The 18,313-nt window shown below is 56.5% G+C and overlaps 1 protein-coding gene across 1 annotated transcript; it reads left to right on the forward strand.

The window, feature by feature from the left end:
- Positions 1-512: 512 nt before the first annotated feature.
- PDK2 (pyruvate dehydrogenase kinase 2) lies at positions 513-18,099 on the forward strand. The gene is made up of 11 exons (XM_066263929.1): positions 513-803; positions 2,583-2,724; positions 10,781-10,852; positions 11,623-11,807; positions 12,072-12,161; positions 12,361-12,438; positions 14,776-14,852; positions 14,945-15,043; positions 15,227-15,334; positions 15,990-16,103; positions 17,021-18,099. The coding sequence occupies exons 1-11, from the start codon at positions 686-688 to the stop codon at positions 17,159-17,161; spliced, it is 1,224 nt and encodes a 407-aa protein (XP_066120026.1). The 5' UTR covers positions 513-685; the 3' UTR covers positions 17,162-18,099.
- Positions 18,100-18,313: the final 214 nt, after the last annotated feature.

Consider the following 18,313-nt stretch of genomic DNA (forward strand, 5'->3'; position numbering starts at 1 on the left):
ATGGATATTTGTGGAGTGGGGGGGAGGGGCGCACGTCTATACGAGGGATTACACGGGCTTGCATCCTGACCCCGATGTTTGCAAACATTCACAGCCACTGTCATCCAGACTGGGAACCTACTGAGGGAGAGGAGATAGGGATCAGGACAGGTGACACAGGACCCTCTGGGAGCACAGGGATTCGTTGAAAGCCACTCGGACAATTTCAGGGAAGGCAAGTAATGGAGATTCGGGAAAGGAGCGGGGAAAGGAAGAAGTGGGAAAGGAGGAGGAATAACAGGCCTCTGAGAGCGAGGGGTTAACCCGGTTGGTCCGGGAGGGGAGCAAGGCAGAGTGAGCGGCCTCTCCCCGCGGTCTCCAGAAAACAACAGGCCGCCCCGAGCCAACCCGGGTTAAGGGGGCGGACCCGGGGGAAGCCACGTGCCGGTGGGGGAGGCTATTGGCTGTCCCAGAGTTGTTTGTGAGCGGCCATTGGCGGCGACGGGGAGCCACCTCCAGCCGATTGGCCAGGTCTTGGAGGACAGCCAGGGCCGGGGAGGGGAAAAGGTGGTGGAACCGCTAGGCCGGGCCGGAGTGGGCCGAACCGGGTTGAACCGAGCGCGAGAGCCACTGGCGCGGGCATCCGAGCCCGAACCCGAGCGCGAGAGCCACTGGCGCGGGCATCCGAGCCCGAACTTCCGCCGCCATGCGCTGGGTCCGCGCGCTGCTGAAGAATGCATCCCTGGCAGGGGCGCCCAAGTACATCGAGCACTTCAGCAAGTTCTCCCCGTCCCCACTGTCCATGAAGCAGTTTCTGGACTTCGGTATGGAGTGCGGGGGGGAGGGTGGGGGAGGCGAAGGTAGGGATTCCGGCCAAGAAGGATGAACGCAGCGGAGAGAGGCCCTGAGTGAAAGGAAGGGTTGCTCGGAGGGGAACAGGCCGGAAAGGGTTAACGGGAAGGAAGGGACCACCGGGCACGAAGGGTTATGGGTATCCCGGCTGAAGAATCTCCAGACTGAACTCTTGTTGGTGGGATGTGAGGGGCACTGATTAGGAGGGGTCCAAGGTGTCTTCCTGGGCTTTGTCAGGGGTCTAGGAGAGTAAGGGGCTCCGAAGTGGTGATATCAGGGCAGGAAGGGTGTATGGTGTGTCCAGGCATAAAGGGTTTGTTGGCTCTGAGAGTGGGAGACAGAGAGGAAATGGGGGGAGGCTGGTGGGAGTAACAGGCGGCATTGGAAGGAGACCCGGGCCAGCTGGGGGAGGGCCTCCCTCAGAAAATGCCCACAGGAGAGAGGTCCTGACCAGGATACCTCCACCCGCTGAGGGAGCTGACCCCAGGCCTTCACAGTGGGCAAGAACACCAATCCCCTGAGGCCTGACTGCCTGTGCTCAGCTGGGCAGGGGCCCAGGGCACCATGACACGGAGGCAGGCGGCTCGTACCCACCTTTGGCTGCCCCTGAGATCTTAGGCCAGGATCACCCCCCATCAGGGTTCTAGGGGCGGCTCTGGAGCAGGAGCAAAGCTGTGCCAGCCGGTGACTGAAATAAACATTGAGAGGGCCCTGTCCATCCACGTGTATTCCCGTGTGCCACCTGGAGATTAGGACGGGGTGCCCAGGGCTCCCAGGAGTTGAGGAGACAGGTCCTGGCTCGGGTTACAGCTGCGTCACTGGTGGGAGAGGACAAGGAGGGGCAGCCAGGATACAGAGCACCTGTTTCCCTGGACGTGGCCGCCTGCCCTCTGCTGGGTTTGAACCGCCTCCATGTAGGAAAGCCTCCTATGCCCACTCCCAGCCCCCAGTAGCTGTTCAGTCCAGACTGGATGGACCCCAGTCACACAAATGTCACAGCTGGAGGGGCTCACAGTAGAATTTGGTCCACATGTAGTGCAGTGGAGGAAACTGAGATCTTTAGGAGGATAGTGACATGTCCTGGGTGACAGCGTTGGGAACAGAACCTGGGCTAGAACCTAGGTCTCCTGACTCTAGCCTGTGGCCTCATTCAATCCTTCGCTCTTTCTTCATCCTGGAGCCAGGCCAAGGACCAAGGTATTTGGTTTACCATCCTTTGGTTCTGTCAGCCTCCCAGGTGGGTGGATGGTAATGCAGGGCGGGCAGCTTTACAGCGGTCATCGAGACTAGCCTGGGTGAAGACGAGCTGGGCTGGAGGTGACGCTGGGAGCCGGAAGCTGCAGTGGTCCATGGACAGCTCCCCTCAGCCAGGGCCCAGCCCTGGGAAGGGATGGACTTCCCAGGCTGCTCCGCCCACCTGGGTCAAGTCCCCAGTGTGTCTGCTAGGAGGGACCGAAAGAGGAGGCAGAGGCAGCTCCAGGAGGGCCTGGGAGGAGTCCTGCCGCTATAGTGAAAGGAAAGCGGGGTTCAGCTGAGGGTGCGGTGGGGACGCAATTCCCCAAAGGGTTAGCGGGGTGGTGGGGACATCGGGACACGGCAGGGCACTGGGACAACTGCCTGCTCTGTGCCCCCAGTCATTTCTCCTCTGACCCCTCAGGAAATGAAGGATTTAAACAACCTGGCCCCTGAGATATCCTCTGGCTTTGATGGTTTGCAGCTGTGTGCACTCACCTCTCTCTCCCTTCCACCAGGGTCCAGTAATGCTTGTGAGAAAACATCATTCACCTTCCTCAGGCAGGAGCTGCCTGTGCGTTTGGCCAACATCATGAAGGAGATCAACCTGCTTCCTGACCGCGTGCTGAGCACACCCTCAGTTCACCTGGTGCAGAGCTGGTGAGACCCTGGGCCAGGTCCCCACCCGCCCCTCCCTCCACATCCCCGGATTCATGGGCTCAGAGATGGAGGTGGAGACAGAGGGAGGCACAGGTCCCGGGAGGCTGAGGCCAGGGAGTCACTCAAAGTCAAGCATAAAGTCAAGCATAAAGTGAGGTCAGAGCAGAGACTCAGGCTCTCAGCCTCATGTCTGTGGGACAGCCCTCTACTCACTGCCCTCCTTTCTCTAGAAACCCTGGATCTGCCTAGAAAATTGTTTTCACAGCCAAAACCCCAAATCAGCTAATGTCAGCATTCATCCCAGCCCTGACTCTAAAAACCCAGTTTCTGGAGGGTGATATTTATCTGAGACAAACTTTGTGGGAAATGGAGAAACAGGAAGAAGCAAATCTTCAAATCATATCATCTGAGCTATAAGTCAGACCTTTTGGATTTTGGAAAACACTCACGTAGACATAGGACCTACCCCCAAAGAGATTCTGAGGGCCAAGACTGAAAGTTGATTGCACAAAGCAGCAAAGCCAGTCCTGGCTGGATAGCTCAGTTGGTTAAAGCGTCATCCTGATACACAAAGGTTATGGGCTCGATCTCTGGTCAGGGCACATATGGAAACAGATCGATATTTCTGATTCTCTCTCTCTCTCCCTTTATTTCTATCTAAAAGCAATAAATAAAATTTAAAAGAACAGGAAAAACAAAGCAGCAATAATACCAGAGGAAAATTCTCAGTAAAGCTCACTCAACAACTCTGTCCAGGGTTAAGTAGCTGGATGACATTAGCCCATACCAGTCACGTGAAGAATAAACAAGTTTGTCATGTAATTGGGCATATAAGCGGCTAGTTTCAGTTGGTATGTAGTGGCACCCGGCTGGAAATCTGTTGCTAGTTCTGGCTGGAGTGGGTGAGATCTGGCTGCGGTTTCCTTTTGGATTCAGGAGCACCATACCTTTGAGCCCAAGGTCAGAGGAGGGGAGCCCTCCATCTCTTGGGGAGAATAAAAGGGGGAGAGTTAAGTGCTATGTAGACAGTGGTAGGAGCAGTGAGCTGCTGAAGAGTTCATTTTATTTAAATTAAGAATAAAAGTATTTAAAAGTAACATTGATGAGGTTCTCCCCCCCCCCCCCCCCCCACTGAGGAAGTGTAACATGTTCACTTGGACGTTTGGGAAACACTGGAAAGTAGGTAGAAGAGAAGGCCGATCACTACCCTCCACCTCATAAGCAAACACTGTTAAGGCTTCGTGAGCTTTTGTTGGCGCTCTTCCAGCATCTTTTCTGTGCCGGGATCTGTATGCCCCTGACTTGTTCTGACTACACGAGTTCTGGGAGCAAAAGTGTTTTGTGCACAAAGCCAGGCACGCAGTCAGTGCGTAGCAAATGTTAGTTTATATCAGAAAGTTGTGGGGAAGTTGAAACGGATATGAAATGCATGGAGGAGGCACTGGGTTGCTGGACAAAGCGCGTCAGTGAGCCTAGGTCTAGAGAAAAGGGCAGGACATTGCAGGCCAAAGGAACTGTGTGTGCAAAGGTGTGGAGCAGGACTGCACCCAGCGAGGGCATCTGGGAACTTACTCTGTGGATGCGATGCTATCAGGGAAAGCTGAGACGGTGCCATGAGGGGACAGAGGTGATTTTCATGTAGCCTGGCCAGGTCACCCCTTGCTGAGCCCTGTGTCTCACAGATCCGAGACCTCAGCGCTAACTGGCATTTCCAACCACAGGCCGGAGTGGAAGCCGTGGGAGGAGACAAGAGAAGTCATCTGTTCTCTCTACCCCTTCTCTGGCACTGGCTGGCTGCTTGACTTGGCTTCCTCTCCAGCTGGTCCTTGACTCCAGGACATGGCTTTGCAGGCCCCTCCCTGGACACTGTGTTCCCGGGAGAGCCAGGGGATTAGGGGGAGGGTGGGTCAGGGAGCTGCTGACTGTCCACGATGTTCCCAGGCCCCACAAAGTCCCTTCCTGAAGAATAGTTATGTGGGGACTTGGCCAGATTTATTCTTCTCTCAATAATGTCAACCAACAGCAGGAGGGAGTGAAGGGTGACAAGAGAGAACACTTCCCAGGAGATGACTCAGCTTAGAGGAAAGCAGGCGAAGGGATTGCTGGGGTGTCTGAATCACTTGAAGTGACAGCCTGCTGAGATTGTTTTCAGCATGGACATCAGCCACAGCAAGAGAGACTGAGGTCTGAGGGAAGGAAGGACTGTCCTGTCAGGACAGGGACGTGGTGGCTGCCTTGGGACAGTGCAGACCTCCTTCTCCAGGGGACACCTGCCAGCTTGGGTGATGGAGGCGGTGGAGGTGGGTACAGTTTGCACATGATGAGGGGGATGATCTACCAGGGAGTCTGACAAGAGGGCCATTTCCTCAGAGTCTGATGAATAAGGAACAAAACCTCCTCTTTGAAAAATAGAAAAGTCTTTTGCAAATGCTAGGAGTAGAGCTGGTGCTTAATAGTCAGTATGGGAGGGATAGCTAATGGAGTTTCTACTCAGCTGGGGAGAGGCGCTAGGCAGGAAGCACGGCGAGCAAGTGGAATGAATATTCCTGGTTCTAAATAACCCTGAGAAACTATTTCAGCTGCACAAGCTTGGGGTAGGAGACCTAGTTTGGGAAGTGACTGGAAGGTGGTCAAAAGCCCCTGGCCCCGCATCAGCATGCTTGGCTTTGCAGCTTGGCTTTGCTGCTTGCTGAGCACTTGGTCCTTGGTAAACCATGTGGCCTCTCCAAGCCTTGGTTTCCTCATCTGTAAAATGGGGGTCCAGGCTGTTTCTAAGGGCCAGATGCCACTGCTAGATGTGAAAGTGTGGGGAAGTTTATAAACACAAGTGATGTCCCCAGCTTCTGGGCCACAGCACCTCCTGGCCGAAGACAATGGGATTATGACAGAAGTTCTCTCAGACAGCGCAGTGGTAACAGTGATGACAATGACAAAAGCAAACACACATGGATGGCCTGCTGTGCCTTGGAAACTGTTCTAAATGTGTCCACATAGTAACCATTGAACCTTCACAGCAGCCTGATGCAGCAGGCCTTGTCATTTCCCCCATTTTATAGATGAGCAACCGAGGTTCAGAGAGATTCAGAACCTTGTCTGAGACCATTCCCATCGTCAGCGGGAGAGCTGGGCTCCAGCCTGGGTTCTGTGATCTGGAGGCTGTGTTCCTTTTTTCTTTCTTTGGAGAGAGAAAAACGTAATATTTTGTATTTTATCAAAAGTATCAATACAATCGTTACAGAATAAAAAATTGGGACTATATTGGTCTTTTTTATATTAGGCAGAAAAGGCAGCCTGTCTGTATTAGGATTCTTCAGAGAAACAGAACCAATAGGGTGTGTGATTATTTGTATGTAGTTGGTACATGTGATTACGGAGGCAGCAAATCCACAATCTGCAGGGTGGGCCGGCGGGCTGGAGACCCGGGGAAGAGTTACAGCTGTCATCCGAAGATGCAGTCTGGACTCTGGAAATCTGGGTTCGAGGCTTTGAAGAGTTGATTCCTTCCGAGGCCTCTCTCCTTGGCTCGCACGTGACCCTCTTCTCCCTGTCTTTCCATGGTCTTCCCCCTGTATCTGTGTCTTCATTTCTTCTTCTAAGGATATCGGTCATTTCGGGTTAGGGCCCATCTTAATGACCTCATCTTGACTTAATTAGCTCTTGAAAGACTCTCTGCAAATGCAGTCATGATCTGAGATGTTGGGGTCAGGATTTCAACATATGAAGGGAAGGCAGAGTGCTACGTTCTGGGGCCGTGACCTGAAGTAGAGACCCCACGTCACAAATTCGTGGGAAGTCGGAGTCACATTACAGAATTTTGGTTGATGGCTGGCGTTGCTGGATCCTGGAAGGGGTGACCTTGACTCCTCTCAGGGGACAAAGACAGCCTGAGGGAGGGTGTGGATTTGGTTGGGATGTGCTTCCTGGAAACAGAGGGTTGAGGGAGAGTTGCAGAGTAGAATTCAATGACAGTGGGTCACTCCTGTCACTAAGAGTCTTTGAAAGGGTTGTAGGGAGAAGGGTAGGAGGCCATGTCATATGGTCAGCACCTTTCTAGGAACCTCTCTTGCCTGTCAGCAAGGTGTATGGACCCCAAGCCCCACCCTTCCTACAGGAACAAGTCCTCACCCCGAAAGAGAGTAAGCACCATCACCACCCAGGCTCCCAGCATCCAGAGCCTGCTCTGCCGGGCACGGAGCTGGGGCCGCTGCCAAATCCTCATTGGCTCCCTTCGCCGCTCCTTATGTAATCAGAGTAGAGACTAGTGGACTGCCTGCGTCATCTCCTGTGAGTGCCGCCTGCTGCGAACCCCGTTCCACACATAGGGGCCTGCATGGCTCAGTGGCCTCCTCAGGGCACAGTCAGCATGGAACCCCAGGCTGCTGGCTCAGGGTCCCCACCTGCCACCCTTCCACAGAGTGGTTTCCAGGTGCAGGACACATCTGTCACCTCTCCCCTTCTCACGCGGCCATCATCTTGTCTACACCCTGTCCCCAGCAGCCTTGGACACTAGTGCACGGTGCACACAGACTTACACACACTTCCCCACTCACTCAGCACTTCCTCCTGCTTCCAAACAAGCCTCTGCCACCTCCTCCCCCAATGCACACTCATTCCAACATTCCTGCACATGCACACACACACACACACGTGCCCGCACTGCCTCCTCCTTTCTGGAAGTCCACCCCTGCTACCTCCCCAGCCCAGGGCTCTGGGCTGGCTAGAAAGCCTCAAAAGGCAGCGTTTGGGGGTAGGGTGGGGAGGGAGCTCCTGATCTCAGCCAGGGAGTCCCGGGTGGCCTTGTTTACTGCTGAGGTGGGCAGGCCCAGGCCTTCCCTAGTCCTTGGGTTGACCCCCACTGTCTGTTCCACTTGCCCAGTGAGTAAACCTGAAGTGACACATCCGTCATTGCACCTGCTTTCAGGCCACCCGTGGCCAAGCCCAATTCTCTCTCTGGCCTTCGGAGGGGTGCGCAGCCCAGGAGCCAGCATGGCTCCAGCCCAGGGTCTCTCCCCTTAGGACCAAGATCTGGCTCCTAGGGAGGCTTCAGGCCAGGGCTGGAGTCCCTGGGGAAAATCCTTCCCATCCTCTGCTCTCCCTTCCGAGAACACAGCCAGAACGACCCCCTGCAGGGATGGTCCTGCGAGGGAGGCAGGCAAGGATTCGGAACCCTCTTCACGGTCCAGTAGACGGAGGCCTGAGGCCAGCAGCTCTCCCCACGCCCGCACTGGCGGCCACTGCCCATTGCCGGTGCGTCCTGGTGCCCTTTGCTATACTTCGTTGGCCACATGACCAGGCCCTGTTTCTGCCCTCTAGAGTTCATTAGGCAGCCAGGGGAGGGCGGTGCTAGCAGCCAGAGCACTTACCCCACCCCTGGGTGCTGGGACTCCGCCCCCACCATTCTCCCTGCTCCTGGCCAGGCAGCACCCAGCTGTCAGGGCCTCCTAGCTCCCACCCCTGCCTCTCTGCCCGCCCTCTGGGTCTCAGAGGGGGTGCCAGGGCCCCCACTCTCCAGCTGGCCTGCTCCCCTGCATTGCACACTTGCAGGTTCTCTCCCTCTACGATTCATGTCAGCACGAAGCTTTATCCCGGGCCTGATTGAGGAACGAGGGATTGGGGTCACACGGGCCTGAGAGGAGAACCCTCCCTCTGCAGATTGACTTTCTCGTCTGGAAGACAGGACTCACAGTAGCACCCGCCTTACAGGGTGATGGCAGAGGGTGAAGGGGGGAGCCGGTAAGCACGGAGCAGAGCCCTGACACAGGGCCGTGCCCAGTAAATGCTGCCCGCTGTGACCATCGGCATCGGCATCACTGTGAGGACCAGTGCCGATGGTGAGCAGTTGGCCATGTGGTGTAGGCCTGACACCAGACAGACCTGGGTTTGACTCCCAGCGCACTGCGTGCTCACTGTGTGGCCTGGGGCATCTCACCTGCCCTCCTGGAGCTGGGTTCCTTGTCTGCAGAAAGGGGGACGTACTCCAGATCCTCGAAAGCTGTTGTTCCAGTCTATGTCATTTCGTTATGACAGTGAGGAGATGCTGTAGGCACTTAACTCGTTTATGTCAATTAGCCTATGGTAAAACTGGTTTTGCTATACGTGTTTTGCTTAAAGTCAAGATGTAGATGACAACATTAAGTGAGGACTTACTGTACTGGATGCTCATCAAGGCAGCTGGAGCTGAGTGGCCCCGTGCAGACTCTGAGCACAGGGGGCCACTAACAGATACTACTTTGTAACTGTGAGCTGTTACTGTTCTCCCGGGAGAGAGGTGAGGCCTTAGCAGGACCACCCTGTCTGCTGGGACTACCGGGGTGGTGAGGGGGCGCTGAGGGGAAGGTCACCTCTCCTGCTGTCTGCCCCCCCCCCCCCCGTCAGTGACTGTGCTGAGGGGAAGATCATCTCTCCTGCTGTCTGCCCCCCCCCCGTCAGTGACTGTGCTGAGGGGAAGATCATCTCTCCTGCTGTCTGCCCCCCCCCCCCCCGTCAGTGACTCTGCTGCCTCTCGCTGAGCACAGGGCACACCAGGGCTGGGACAGCCCCGTTCCTGACATTGATGGCTGCCCAGACCATGATGGATTAAAACATGGTGTGATGCAGAGTCTGTCGCCAGTACAGCCAGGAGGAGGGTGTCACATGCTGCCCGGGGACTCAGAGGATGCACTCAGCTGTTAACAGTGTCTGAACCACCATTCATAACAAAAGCAAACATTTAGAGTGCTCACTATATACTAGGCACTGTGCTAATTGTCATATTTAATCCTCACCAAAAAGCAGTGACGGCAGGGAGTATAAAACCCTGCCCTTTCCTAATGAGAAAACTCAGGCCCAGAGAGGTTCCGTGACCTACCCAGAGCCACACAGCTCAAGGGGGTAAAGCCAGGACTGGAACCTGGCAGAGCTGGCTCCAAAACTAGCTCTCTCACCCTCTTTTCTCCTATCTTAGGCAAGAGAGGGAAGGTCCTTTTCTAGAGAGACTGGGAGGCGGGGGGGGGGGGGTGGCAAGTGGTGGCGGGGGGGGGGCGTTTGCGGGGGGGGGGGTGCCTCCCGCTGAGGGCTGCCCTGGGCAGCCTCCCTTTCCTGTCGGCTGGAACTGTCTCTGCCAGAGAGAGGCTCAGCCCTCCGGCCTTCCCCAACAAAACAAGCTGCAAGCTGGCGTGTTCGCAGGGAAACAGTTCAGGTGGGCAGGGGACAGCGGCTCCAGGTTGGTGCCACCTGCTGCCTTTGGGAGACCTGACACCCTTGCAGAAGCGAGCCTCCTGCTGTCCCTGCATTAGGGGCTTCTCAGTGTTTCCTTTGGTTGCTTAGCTCTGTTCTAGGTCCTGGGGAAACTGGCCTTCTGACCGGGCCTACGGATAGAGAGGCACCAGGGGGCGGCCCCTTCCTGTGGGGTCCTTCTCGTGGAGTGAGCTCCAGGCTTGTCGGAGCTGGGCTGCCCACCCCCCCCCCGGGTTCTCCCCACCTACCATTTGATTCAGTCCCCTGGGTGGATTGTACAACCTCTGGTGCCCAGCCCAAACCCGCCCAGCTCCGAGTCGGGGTAGGGTCTGTCATCCTCCTCACTGAGTCCCTGCTTTGGGGGAGCCTTGGGCTGGCCACTCTGCCAGCTGTGCCCATGGCATGCAGCAACCTGTGGGACAGAGAGCAAGATCTGTTTCCATGATGGGGCTCCGGGAGGTAGATTGGCCCCAGCCTTCTCTCACTGCCGGCCCGTGGTCAAGTGTCCCCTGCCCTGTCTGGGCCTTAGTCCCCTAATCCTTAAGACCATGATGGCATGGTCTGCAAGGCCCTTCTAAGACTCCTATTCTGGGATTCCAAAGCAAGGGTACTCCAAGGGGGGCTAGCACATTGGAGGTTTTCTTGCATTACTCACTGTGCTGTGAGGGAGACTCGCCTACACATGGCATGGACCGAGAGGATTTGTGACACAGCTTGTCAGCTGGCACAGCCCTGTCTGGTGCCCGCAGGAGACACGAAACTAGAGCGAGGGCAGCCGAGTCAGGTGGGAAGGGGGCCCGCCCAGAGCCGAGATGATGTCTCTCCATCCTGCTGTCCACAGGTATGTCCAAAGTCTCCTGGATATCATGGAGTTCCTGGACAAGGACCCAGAGGACCATCGCACCCTGAGCCAGTGAGTGAGGGCCCTGGTTGGGGGCAGGAGGGCGAATGTGGGCAAGTGGCATCTGCGGTCCCAGCCCCAGGAGCAGAAGTACCAGCAGGATGGAAGAAATGACCCCTGCCCTCAGCATACCCAGTCTGACCAGGGAGATCTCTCCTGTCCTCAGTGTGCCCCGAGCCTGGTGGGGGACCCAGGGAGCCCCCCAGCTGTCAGGCAGCGGGGTGAGAGAGTCAGGGTGGGCTTCGGGAGCAATGGCATGGGTGTGATGCGACCATCATCGGGTTCGGAAGGGTTTAGTGGAAAGGAGGTCAGAAGTAGAGGACAGGCCCTGGCCGGTTGGCTCAGTGGTAGAGCGTCGGCCTGGCGTGCAGAAGTCCCGGGTTTGATTCCCGGCCAGGGCACACAGGAGAAGCGCCCATCTGCTTCTCCACCCCTCCCCCTCTCCTTCCTCTCTGTCTCTCTCTTCCCCTCCCGCAGCCGAGGCTCCATTGGAGCAAAGATGGCCCGGGCGCTGGGGATAGCTCCTCGGCCTCTGCCCCAGGCGCTAGAGTGGCTCTGGTCACGACAGAGCGACGCCCCGGAGGGGCAGAGCATTGCCCCCTGGTGGGCGTGCCGGGTGGATCCCGGTCGGCGCATGCGGGAATCTGTCTGACTCTCTCTCCCTGTTTCCAGCTTCAGAGAAATATAAAAAAATAAAATAAAAAAAAAAGAAGTAGAGGACTGTCTGAGGGTGTCCCCAGGGCTAGGCCCGGGTGGGGACCAACGTCTGCCCTCCCCCACAGGTTCACTGAGGCCCTGGTCACCATCCGGAACCGCCACAACGACGTGGTGCCCACCATGGCGCAGGGCGTGCTCGAGTACAAGGATGCCTACGGCGACGACCCCGTGGCCAACCAGAACATCCAGTACTTCCTGGACCGCTTCTACCTCAGCCGCATCTCCATCCGCATGCTCATCAACCAGCACAGTGAGCGGGCGGGCCGTCCCGGCCACCGGAAGGCAGCCCTTTAACCGCCAAATTCTGTCACCTCTTTACCAAGTGTTCAGTGTGGTATTCGTGAACCGCTCATGGCGGGCTCAGGGTCAGAGGAGAGAGGGCAGGAGGGTGGGAAGGGGTGCTGCTTCAGGGACAGAGGCGTGAGAAGTGGAGGTGCAGAGTGGGGAGCCCCAGGAAGAGGGGGAGCAGGACAGGCTCTGCGGCCCTGCCACAGCCCCCTCCTTCCCCCCACAGCCCTGATCTTCGATGGCAGCACCAACCCGGCGCACCCCAAACACATCGGCAGCATTGACCCCAGCTGCTGCGTCTCTGAGGTGGTGAAAGGTAAGCTGTCCCCATGATGCCTGGTCCACAGAGGAGCCCCTTGACCCCTCCAAGCTCACCTGGCCAGAGGGTGGCCCATTCCCCAGTGGGGGGTCACGCCCCCACGGGTTTAATGTTGGCGATGCCCAGTGTTGGTGTCAAGAGGACTGCCTGCTGGGTGGGCCACCCTGTTCCCTGAATGACTTCTCTCTTCTCTCAGATGCCTATGACATGGCCAAGCTCCTGTGTGACAAGTATTACATGGCCTCCCCTGACATGGAGATCCAGGAGATCAGCGGTGAGTGAGCAAGGCTGTGTCTGTGTGTGTGTGTGTGTCTGTGTGTGTCTGTGTGTGTGTGTGTGTGTGCGTGTGTGTCTGTCTGAGAGGTGAGGACGTGGGAAAGCAAGGTCAGTGGGGAGTTAGGAAATAAACTGTAATCTGGATGGGGGAAAGCAGAGCTATTATTATATTATTATTTTTTAATTATTTATTTGGCAAATATTTGTTAAGCAGTAAAGGTAACAGGCAAAGTCCCTGTTCTCATGGAGCTTGCTTACATTTTTAGTGCTGGGAGGTTGAGGAATGAGGCCTTTGACCAACAGACAAATACTAAACAAGGTACTTTCCTATCATGAGAAGTGACGGGAAGGCAACACAACGGGACCACGTGACAGTGAAGGGGAAGAGTGGTGGCTCGGGTGGGATATTGGTGTGGCTGCTTTCCCAGAATCCAAAGAACAGTGGCTTAATTATGTGCGGTTCCCCTCTCTCCAGGCCGGAAAAGGGGAAGGGAATGTGGAAGGCAGGGCCCAGGGGCGGGACACATCACTTCCCTAAGTCCCCTGGCTTTCCCAGCTGCAGTGGAGACAGAATTTAGTCTCCAGCTGAGCAGCCACGAGCCAGCTAAAACTCTGGGGGAGGGGTCATCTGTTAATGACAGAAGAAGGGAAGAACGAGTTGAGAGGAGAGTAACGGGTCCTACTGGGGATGGGGTTGTCAAGGACTAGAATGACCAGTGTGCTGGGGCTGGGAGGTCGCAGGGATGATGGACTGGGGAGAGAGGCTGAGTGCCACGGACAGAAGCTGGGGTTTCCAGTGCAGGAGGAGCTTGAAGTGCTGGTGATGACAGGATCTGACAACTTACATTCTCAAGCTGTTTAGAGGTTGCAGGAGGCAGGAGAGGACACCGGAAGGCCAACTAGGAGGTCACAGCAGGACTCCAGGCAAGGGGAGGGGGAGGCATCAGAGGTGAAGAGAAGGGGGTGGATTAGATAAATATCTTGGAGGGGCTTGTTGACAGGCCAGGGGGCATGGGGAGAGGAGGATCAGGGACCTGATTGCCTCTGTACCCCGGCAACCTGCTCCTCAGTCACGCCCTGCCTGTGTGCCAGAAACCAGGGGTGTCCGTGTCCTGTGCAAGTCCCCCTGCCCCTATCCCAGTGTTCTCGTAAGGCCTAGTTCAAGTCCAGCTCTGAAAAGCCTTTCCAGACCTCCCAGAGAAGACAGGCACCCGCCTGTCCCAGGTGTACCTCTGCATTACACTTTTTGAATTATTTGGGGACCTGACCTGTGGTGGCGCAGTGGATAAAGTGCTGACCTGGAACGCTGAGGTTACTGGTTCGAAACCCTGGGCTTACCTGGTCAAAGCACACATGGGAGTTGATGCTTCCTGTTTCTCCCCCCTCTTTTCTCTCCTCTCTCTCTCTAAAGTGAATAAATAAAAATCTTAAAAAAAAAAAAAAAAAGAATTACCTGGGGACCGAGACGAAGGGCTGAGAAGGGCCGGTTTACTGTAGTATCCCCAGGGTTCAGCTCAGGGCTTGCACGCGGTTCTAGGAACAACACTTAAGTGAAAGTCAAGTGTGTCTCTGTCAAGACTTGAGTTCCTAAGAGGGTAGGGCTGAATTTTATCTCTATGTCCCCACTGCGCAGCACAGGGCCTGAAATCCCTTTATTCATCAACCTATTGCACATTGATTGAGCTCCTGCTACTACAAAGCTCTGTGCCAGGTACCAGGGAAAACACTTAGTTTTTAACACCAAGAAACTCCAGGCTGGAGTGATTCTTGGAAAGCAGGGGGCTGGTGTCAGAATCTCCTGGGAAGTACCCCTGCCACCTCCCTGCCCTCAGGGTGAAGAATCTCTCCAGGGGATTCTGGTGTCCAGGTGCTAGGAGGCTGGAGATGTATAGACAGGTACTATTTGAATGTATATATCATGAATAGATGGATAGATAAAACAGTGAATGAAGAGGAGGATAGATACATACTCTCTGAATAAATATAATAGGTAGATGGGTAAGGATAGCTGTTTGAATAGATTGACAGACCACTGGATGGTTGAATGGGTGGGTAGATAGAGGAGTTAATGGCATTTGAATGGACACGGTGGGTGGATGCATGCATGCATGGATGGACAGATGGACATTGTATAATGGATGGATATTATATGGGTAGATGGTTGAGTGGACACCAAATCAATGGGTAGATGGATGAATAAAGGCTGGATGAATGAACAAGCAGATGGACACATAAGGATGGTGGTTGAGTGCAGGGTGCTAGATGCTGGGTGAATGAAGGCTGATTAGTGACCTCTTGACAATTTCCTGATCATTCGTCTTGACGTCCCTGGCAGGATCCAACTCGGAACTGCCAATTCACATGGTTTATGTTCCCTCCCACCTGTACCACATGCTGTTTGAACTCTTCAAGGTGAGGAGGCTGGGGGGTGGTACTTTGTGGGGGGTGAGGGTTGGTTAGTGGCCGGCTTCTCTCACTCCCCTCTGACCTCTTTCCCTCCGCAGAATGCCATGCGAGCGACTGTGGAGAGCCATGAATCCAGCCTCACTCTCCCGCCTATCAAGGTCATGGTGGCCTTGGGTGAGGAAGATCTGTCCATCAAAGTATGTGACACTTGACTTTGGGGGCCAGAGCGCAATGGGGGGGTAGGGGGCTTCCCTCCTACCAGGAGATGGGCTCTGGAAGACCCTGGGGGTAAGGAAACCCAGGAGAAGATCAAGGGAGTCAAGGGTGGGGTGTATAGAAAACGGGTCTGGAGAACCCCTGACGTGTGTCGTCTCCCCTAGATGAGTGACCGAGGAGGGGGCGTCCCCTTGAGGAAGATCGAACAGCTCTTCAGCTACATGTACTCCACAGCTCCCACCCCCCAGCCCGGCACCGGGGGGACCCCGCTGGTGAGATGGCTTCATCCCAGCTCCCCGCCAGCCTCCTAAAGGATGCCTGCCTGTCTCTTCATCTCTTCTTCAAACGGTCGCTCTGCCCTCTCTCTGGCTTCCTTATCTCCCATGGTCTCTCCATCCCGTGTGGCTGTGTGTGATGTCAGTCACCTGTCCCCAGGCTGGGCCTCCTTACTCCTCCCATCTCTGTCCAGCCTGCCCCTCCCTGCCTATCTGTGGGTGTCTGTCTGTCACCTTTCCTCAGTTCTCCCTCTCTCCCTGACTTCCCCAAAGTTACTACCTCTTTGTTCAACTCATTAGTACCTCCCTGTCCATTCCCAGTGGAGTAGGCAGAGCTGGGTTTGGGAAATTGAGACTCAGAGGAGCCCCGTGACCTGCCCAGACCCCCTGGCTACCAGGGCCTAGCTCCTCTCCTTGCCCTGTGAGTTCCCCCCACCCCCACTGTGCCTCCTCAGCTTTCCCCCCACCCCCAGACCGACCTCCCTCGTCCTACAGCTCCGGTCACCTGGGAGCCTTCCCTTTCTTATGTCTGTTCCCATCCCAGTTCTGGGAATCGCCTTGCGTAATTACCCCCAGCTAGCACTACTCATTCAGCCTATTGGTCGCTGTAGCGCCACCCCCCTCGTCACACTCCCTTTCTGTCCCCTGGCAGGCTGGCTTCGGATACGGGCTCCCCATTTCCCGCCTCTATGCCAAGTACTTCCAGGGGGACCTGCAGCTCTTCTCCATGGAGGGCTTTGGGACCGATGCTGTCATCTATCTCAAGGTGAGGGCCCCTTCCTGCAGAGCCCGGTGGGCTTTGCTGACAGGTCAGGCGGGATCAGCCTGCTGTTAGATTTCTTTCCCATCCCCTCCAGTTCTTTCCCAATTCCAGACTGAGAATCATAGCAAAGCTGCCATTCCCTAACCCCAAGAGGCTCCCAGCGTGCACGCAATTTCAGGGAGTCCATGGTCTATGACTCTGACCTCTGTTCTGGGGAACCTGGGCTTGTTAGACCCAGAAGGAAGTGGAGGGGACCATAGAGAATGTCATTCAGCTCAGGAGGAGGTGGAGGCCCAGAGTCGGTGACCTTCTTTAAGAACACCCAGTCCTGCTTTCTCGCTCTCTCCGTGACCGAGTGGGCGGCCTCCTCGAGGGCAGGAGCGAGACGCAGAGGGACAGACCCTTTCTGTGGAGGGTCCTCCTGGGCCAGGTGACCCTGAGTGGGCAGCCTCCTCGAGGGCAGGAGCGAGACGCAGAGGGACAGACCCTTTCTGTGGAGGGTCCTCCTGGGCCAGGTGACCCTGAGTGGGCGGCCTCCTAGAGGGCAGGAGCGAGACGCAGAGGGACAGACCCTTTCTGTGGAGGGTCCTCCTGGGCCAGGTGACCCTGAGTGGGCGGCCTCCTCGAGGGCAGGAGCGAGACGCAGAGGGACAGACCCTTTCTGTGGAGGGTCCTCCTGGGCCAGGTGACCCTGAGTGGGCGGCCTCCTCGAGGGCAGGAGCGAGACGCAGAGGGACAGACCCTTTCTGTGGAGGGTCCTCCTGGGCCAGGGTTGGCTGTCAGCCAGTGCCTGGCACTTGGCTGGGCTGACATACGGGCTACAGTCAGCAGCCACCACAGCGCACCGTGGGGTCAGGGTGGTCTGCTGAGGAGTGGGCAGAGCCCAGGGCAGTGGGAGAGCTGAGCCTGCTGCTCCCCAGGCCCTGTCCACGGACTCGGTGGAGCGCCTACCCGTCTACAACAAGTCAGCCTGGCGCCACTACCAAACCATCCAGGAGGCTGGCGACTGGTGTGTCCCCAGCACGGAGCCCAAGAACACGTCCACATACCGTGTCAGCTAGGGGCCACCCCATGCTTCTGCACCTGAGAGGATGGACTGCTTGCTGTCTCTGGACCTGGCCACCATGGTTACCTTCCCCACTCCACCCCCCACCTGGGGAGTCTCCCTGATGACCAGCTCCTTCCTGTCTCTATGGAAATTGCTGTGGTGACCCTTCTGTGGTGGCCCCAAGTGCCAATCTCTGTCTCTGTGGAGACTCTTAGGTGGTCTCTCCAATGTCCAATCTCTGTGGGCAAGCCCTGAGGATTGGGGGTTGTCTCCACCCTGCTGGGGTGTCCCAGAGGCATGTTTCCATGGCAGTCCTCTCTGAGCCCAGAGCTGCCACATTTCTGCCAGGGGTCCTGGGTCCCCCGCACTGCCCTCCACTGCCTGGCCTCCCAGACGGACACTCCTGCTTGCCCAGTTCCCTTAGTTTGTCCAGGCACCCCAACCCTGGCCCTATGTCAGTGTTAGGAAAGGGCTCGGTGCCCCCCCCAGATCTGGGTGGTAGGTGGGGAAAGGGGTTGTACTCTTGGGCCCCTGGGTGGGGACCTGGTCTGGCAGCTTGTCCCTCTACTGTGAGCTTCGGGTCAAGGTTAGGAGGGTGGGGATTCTCACCAGGGCCTCACCCCTCGATTCACTGCTAAAGTGGAGAAACCTGGGAGGACCCCCTGATGTACGTGCCCAGCCCTGCAGGTGGCCCCAGCAGTGTTCCCCCACATGTCCAAACATGCGCACCCCCCCACCCCCAGCTCACATCCACACCGTCCGCCTGAGCTCCCGACCTTGATTCCCACGGTGCCCAGACTCGGGCGTGCCTGGGGTGGCCTTCTCCCTAGAATGCTCTGTGTACATAGCCCCCAGCCTTCCCCTTAGCACACGAGGTTAAAGTGGTGTGCTCCTCCCAGTGGCTGTGATGGTGACGATGACATTCATAGTAAAGAGGAGATCCAATGAGAATTTGGCCTGGATGCTTTCCTGGGGTAGGAGGTGGGGGAATCCACACGTACAAACAAGACAAACCCGTGCAGACTGCAGTCCTGTGACCAGCATATGACGCGCTCGGGACACCCAGGCAGCTCAGGGCAGGACTCTGTGTGTACCACGAGTAGAGCAGCAGGCACAGCTGTCCATTCAGAACCCCTGACAGCACAGCCCCCAGGACAGTCACCCC

The sequence above is a fragment of the Saccopteryx bilineata genome, chromosome 2, assembly GCF_036850765.1.
Source record: "Saccopteryx bilineata isolate mSacBil1 chromosome 2, mSacBil1_pri_phased_curated, whole genome shotgun sequence".
In the NCBI taxonomy this organism is placed as follows: domain Eukaryota; kingdom Metazoa; phylum Chordata; class Mammalia; order Chiroptera; family Emballonuridae; genus Saccopteryx; species Saccopteryx bilineata.

What these genes read in the sequence shown, in the direction of transcription:
- PDK2 (XM_066263929.1), top strand. Translation starts at nt 686, where the DNA reads ATGCGCTGGGTCCGCGCGCTGCTGAAGAATGCATCCCTGGCAGGGGCG. An exon ending in CGTCTCTGAGGTGGTGAAAG is followed by an intron (nt 12,162 to 12,360) that starts GTAAGCTGTCCC and finishes CTCTTCTCTCAG; the next exon opens with ATGCCTATGACATGGCCAAG. An exon ending in GGAGATCCAGGAGATCAGCG is followed by an intron (nt 12,439 to 14,775) that starts GTGAGTGAGCAA and finishes CGTCCCTGGCAG; the next exon opens with GATCCAACTCGGAACTGCCA.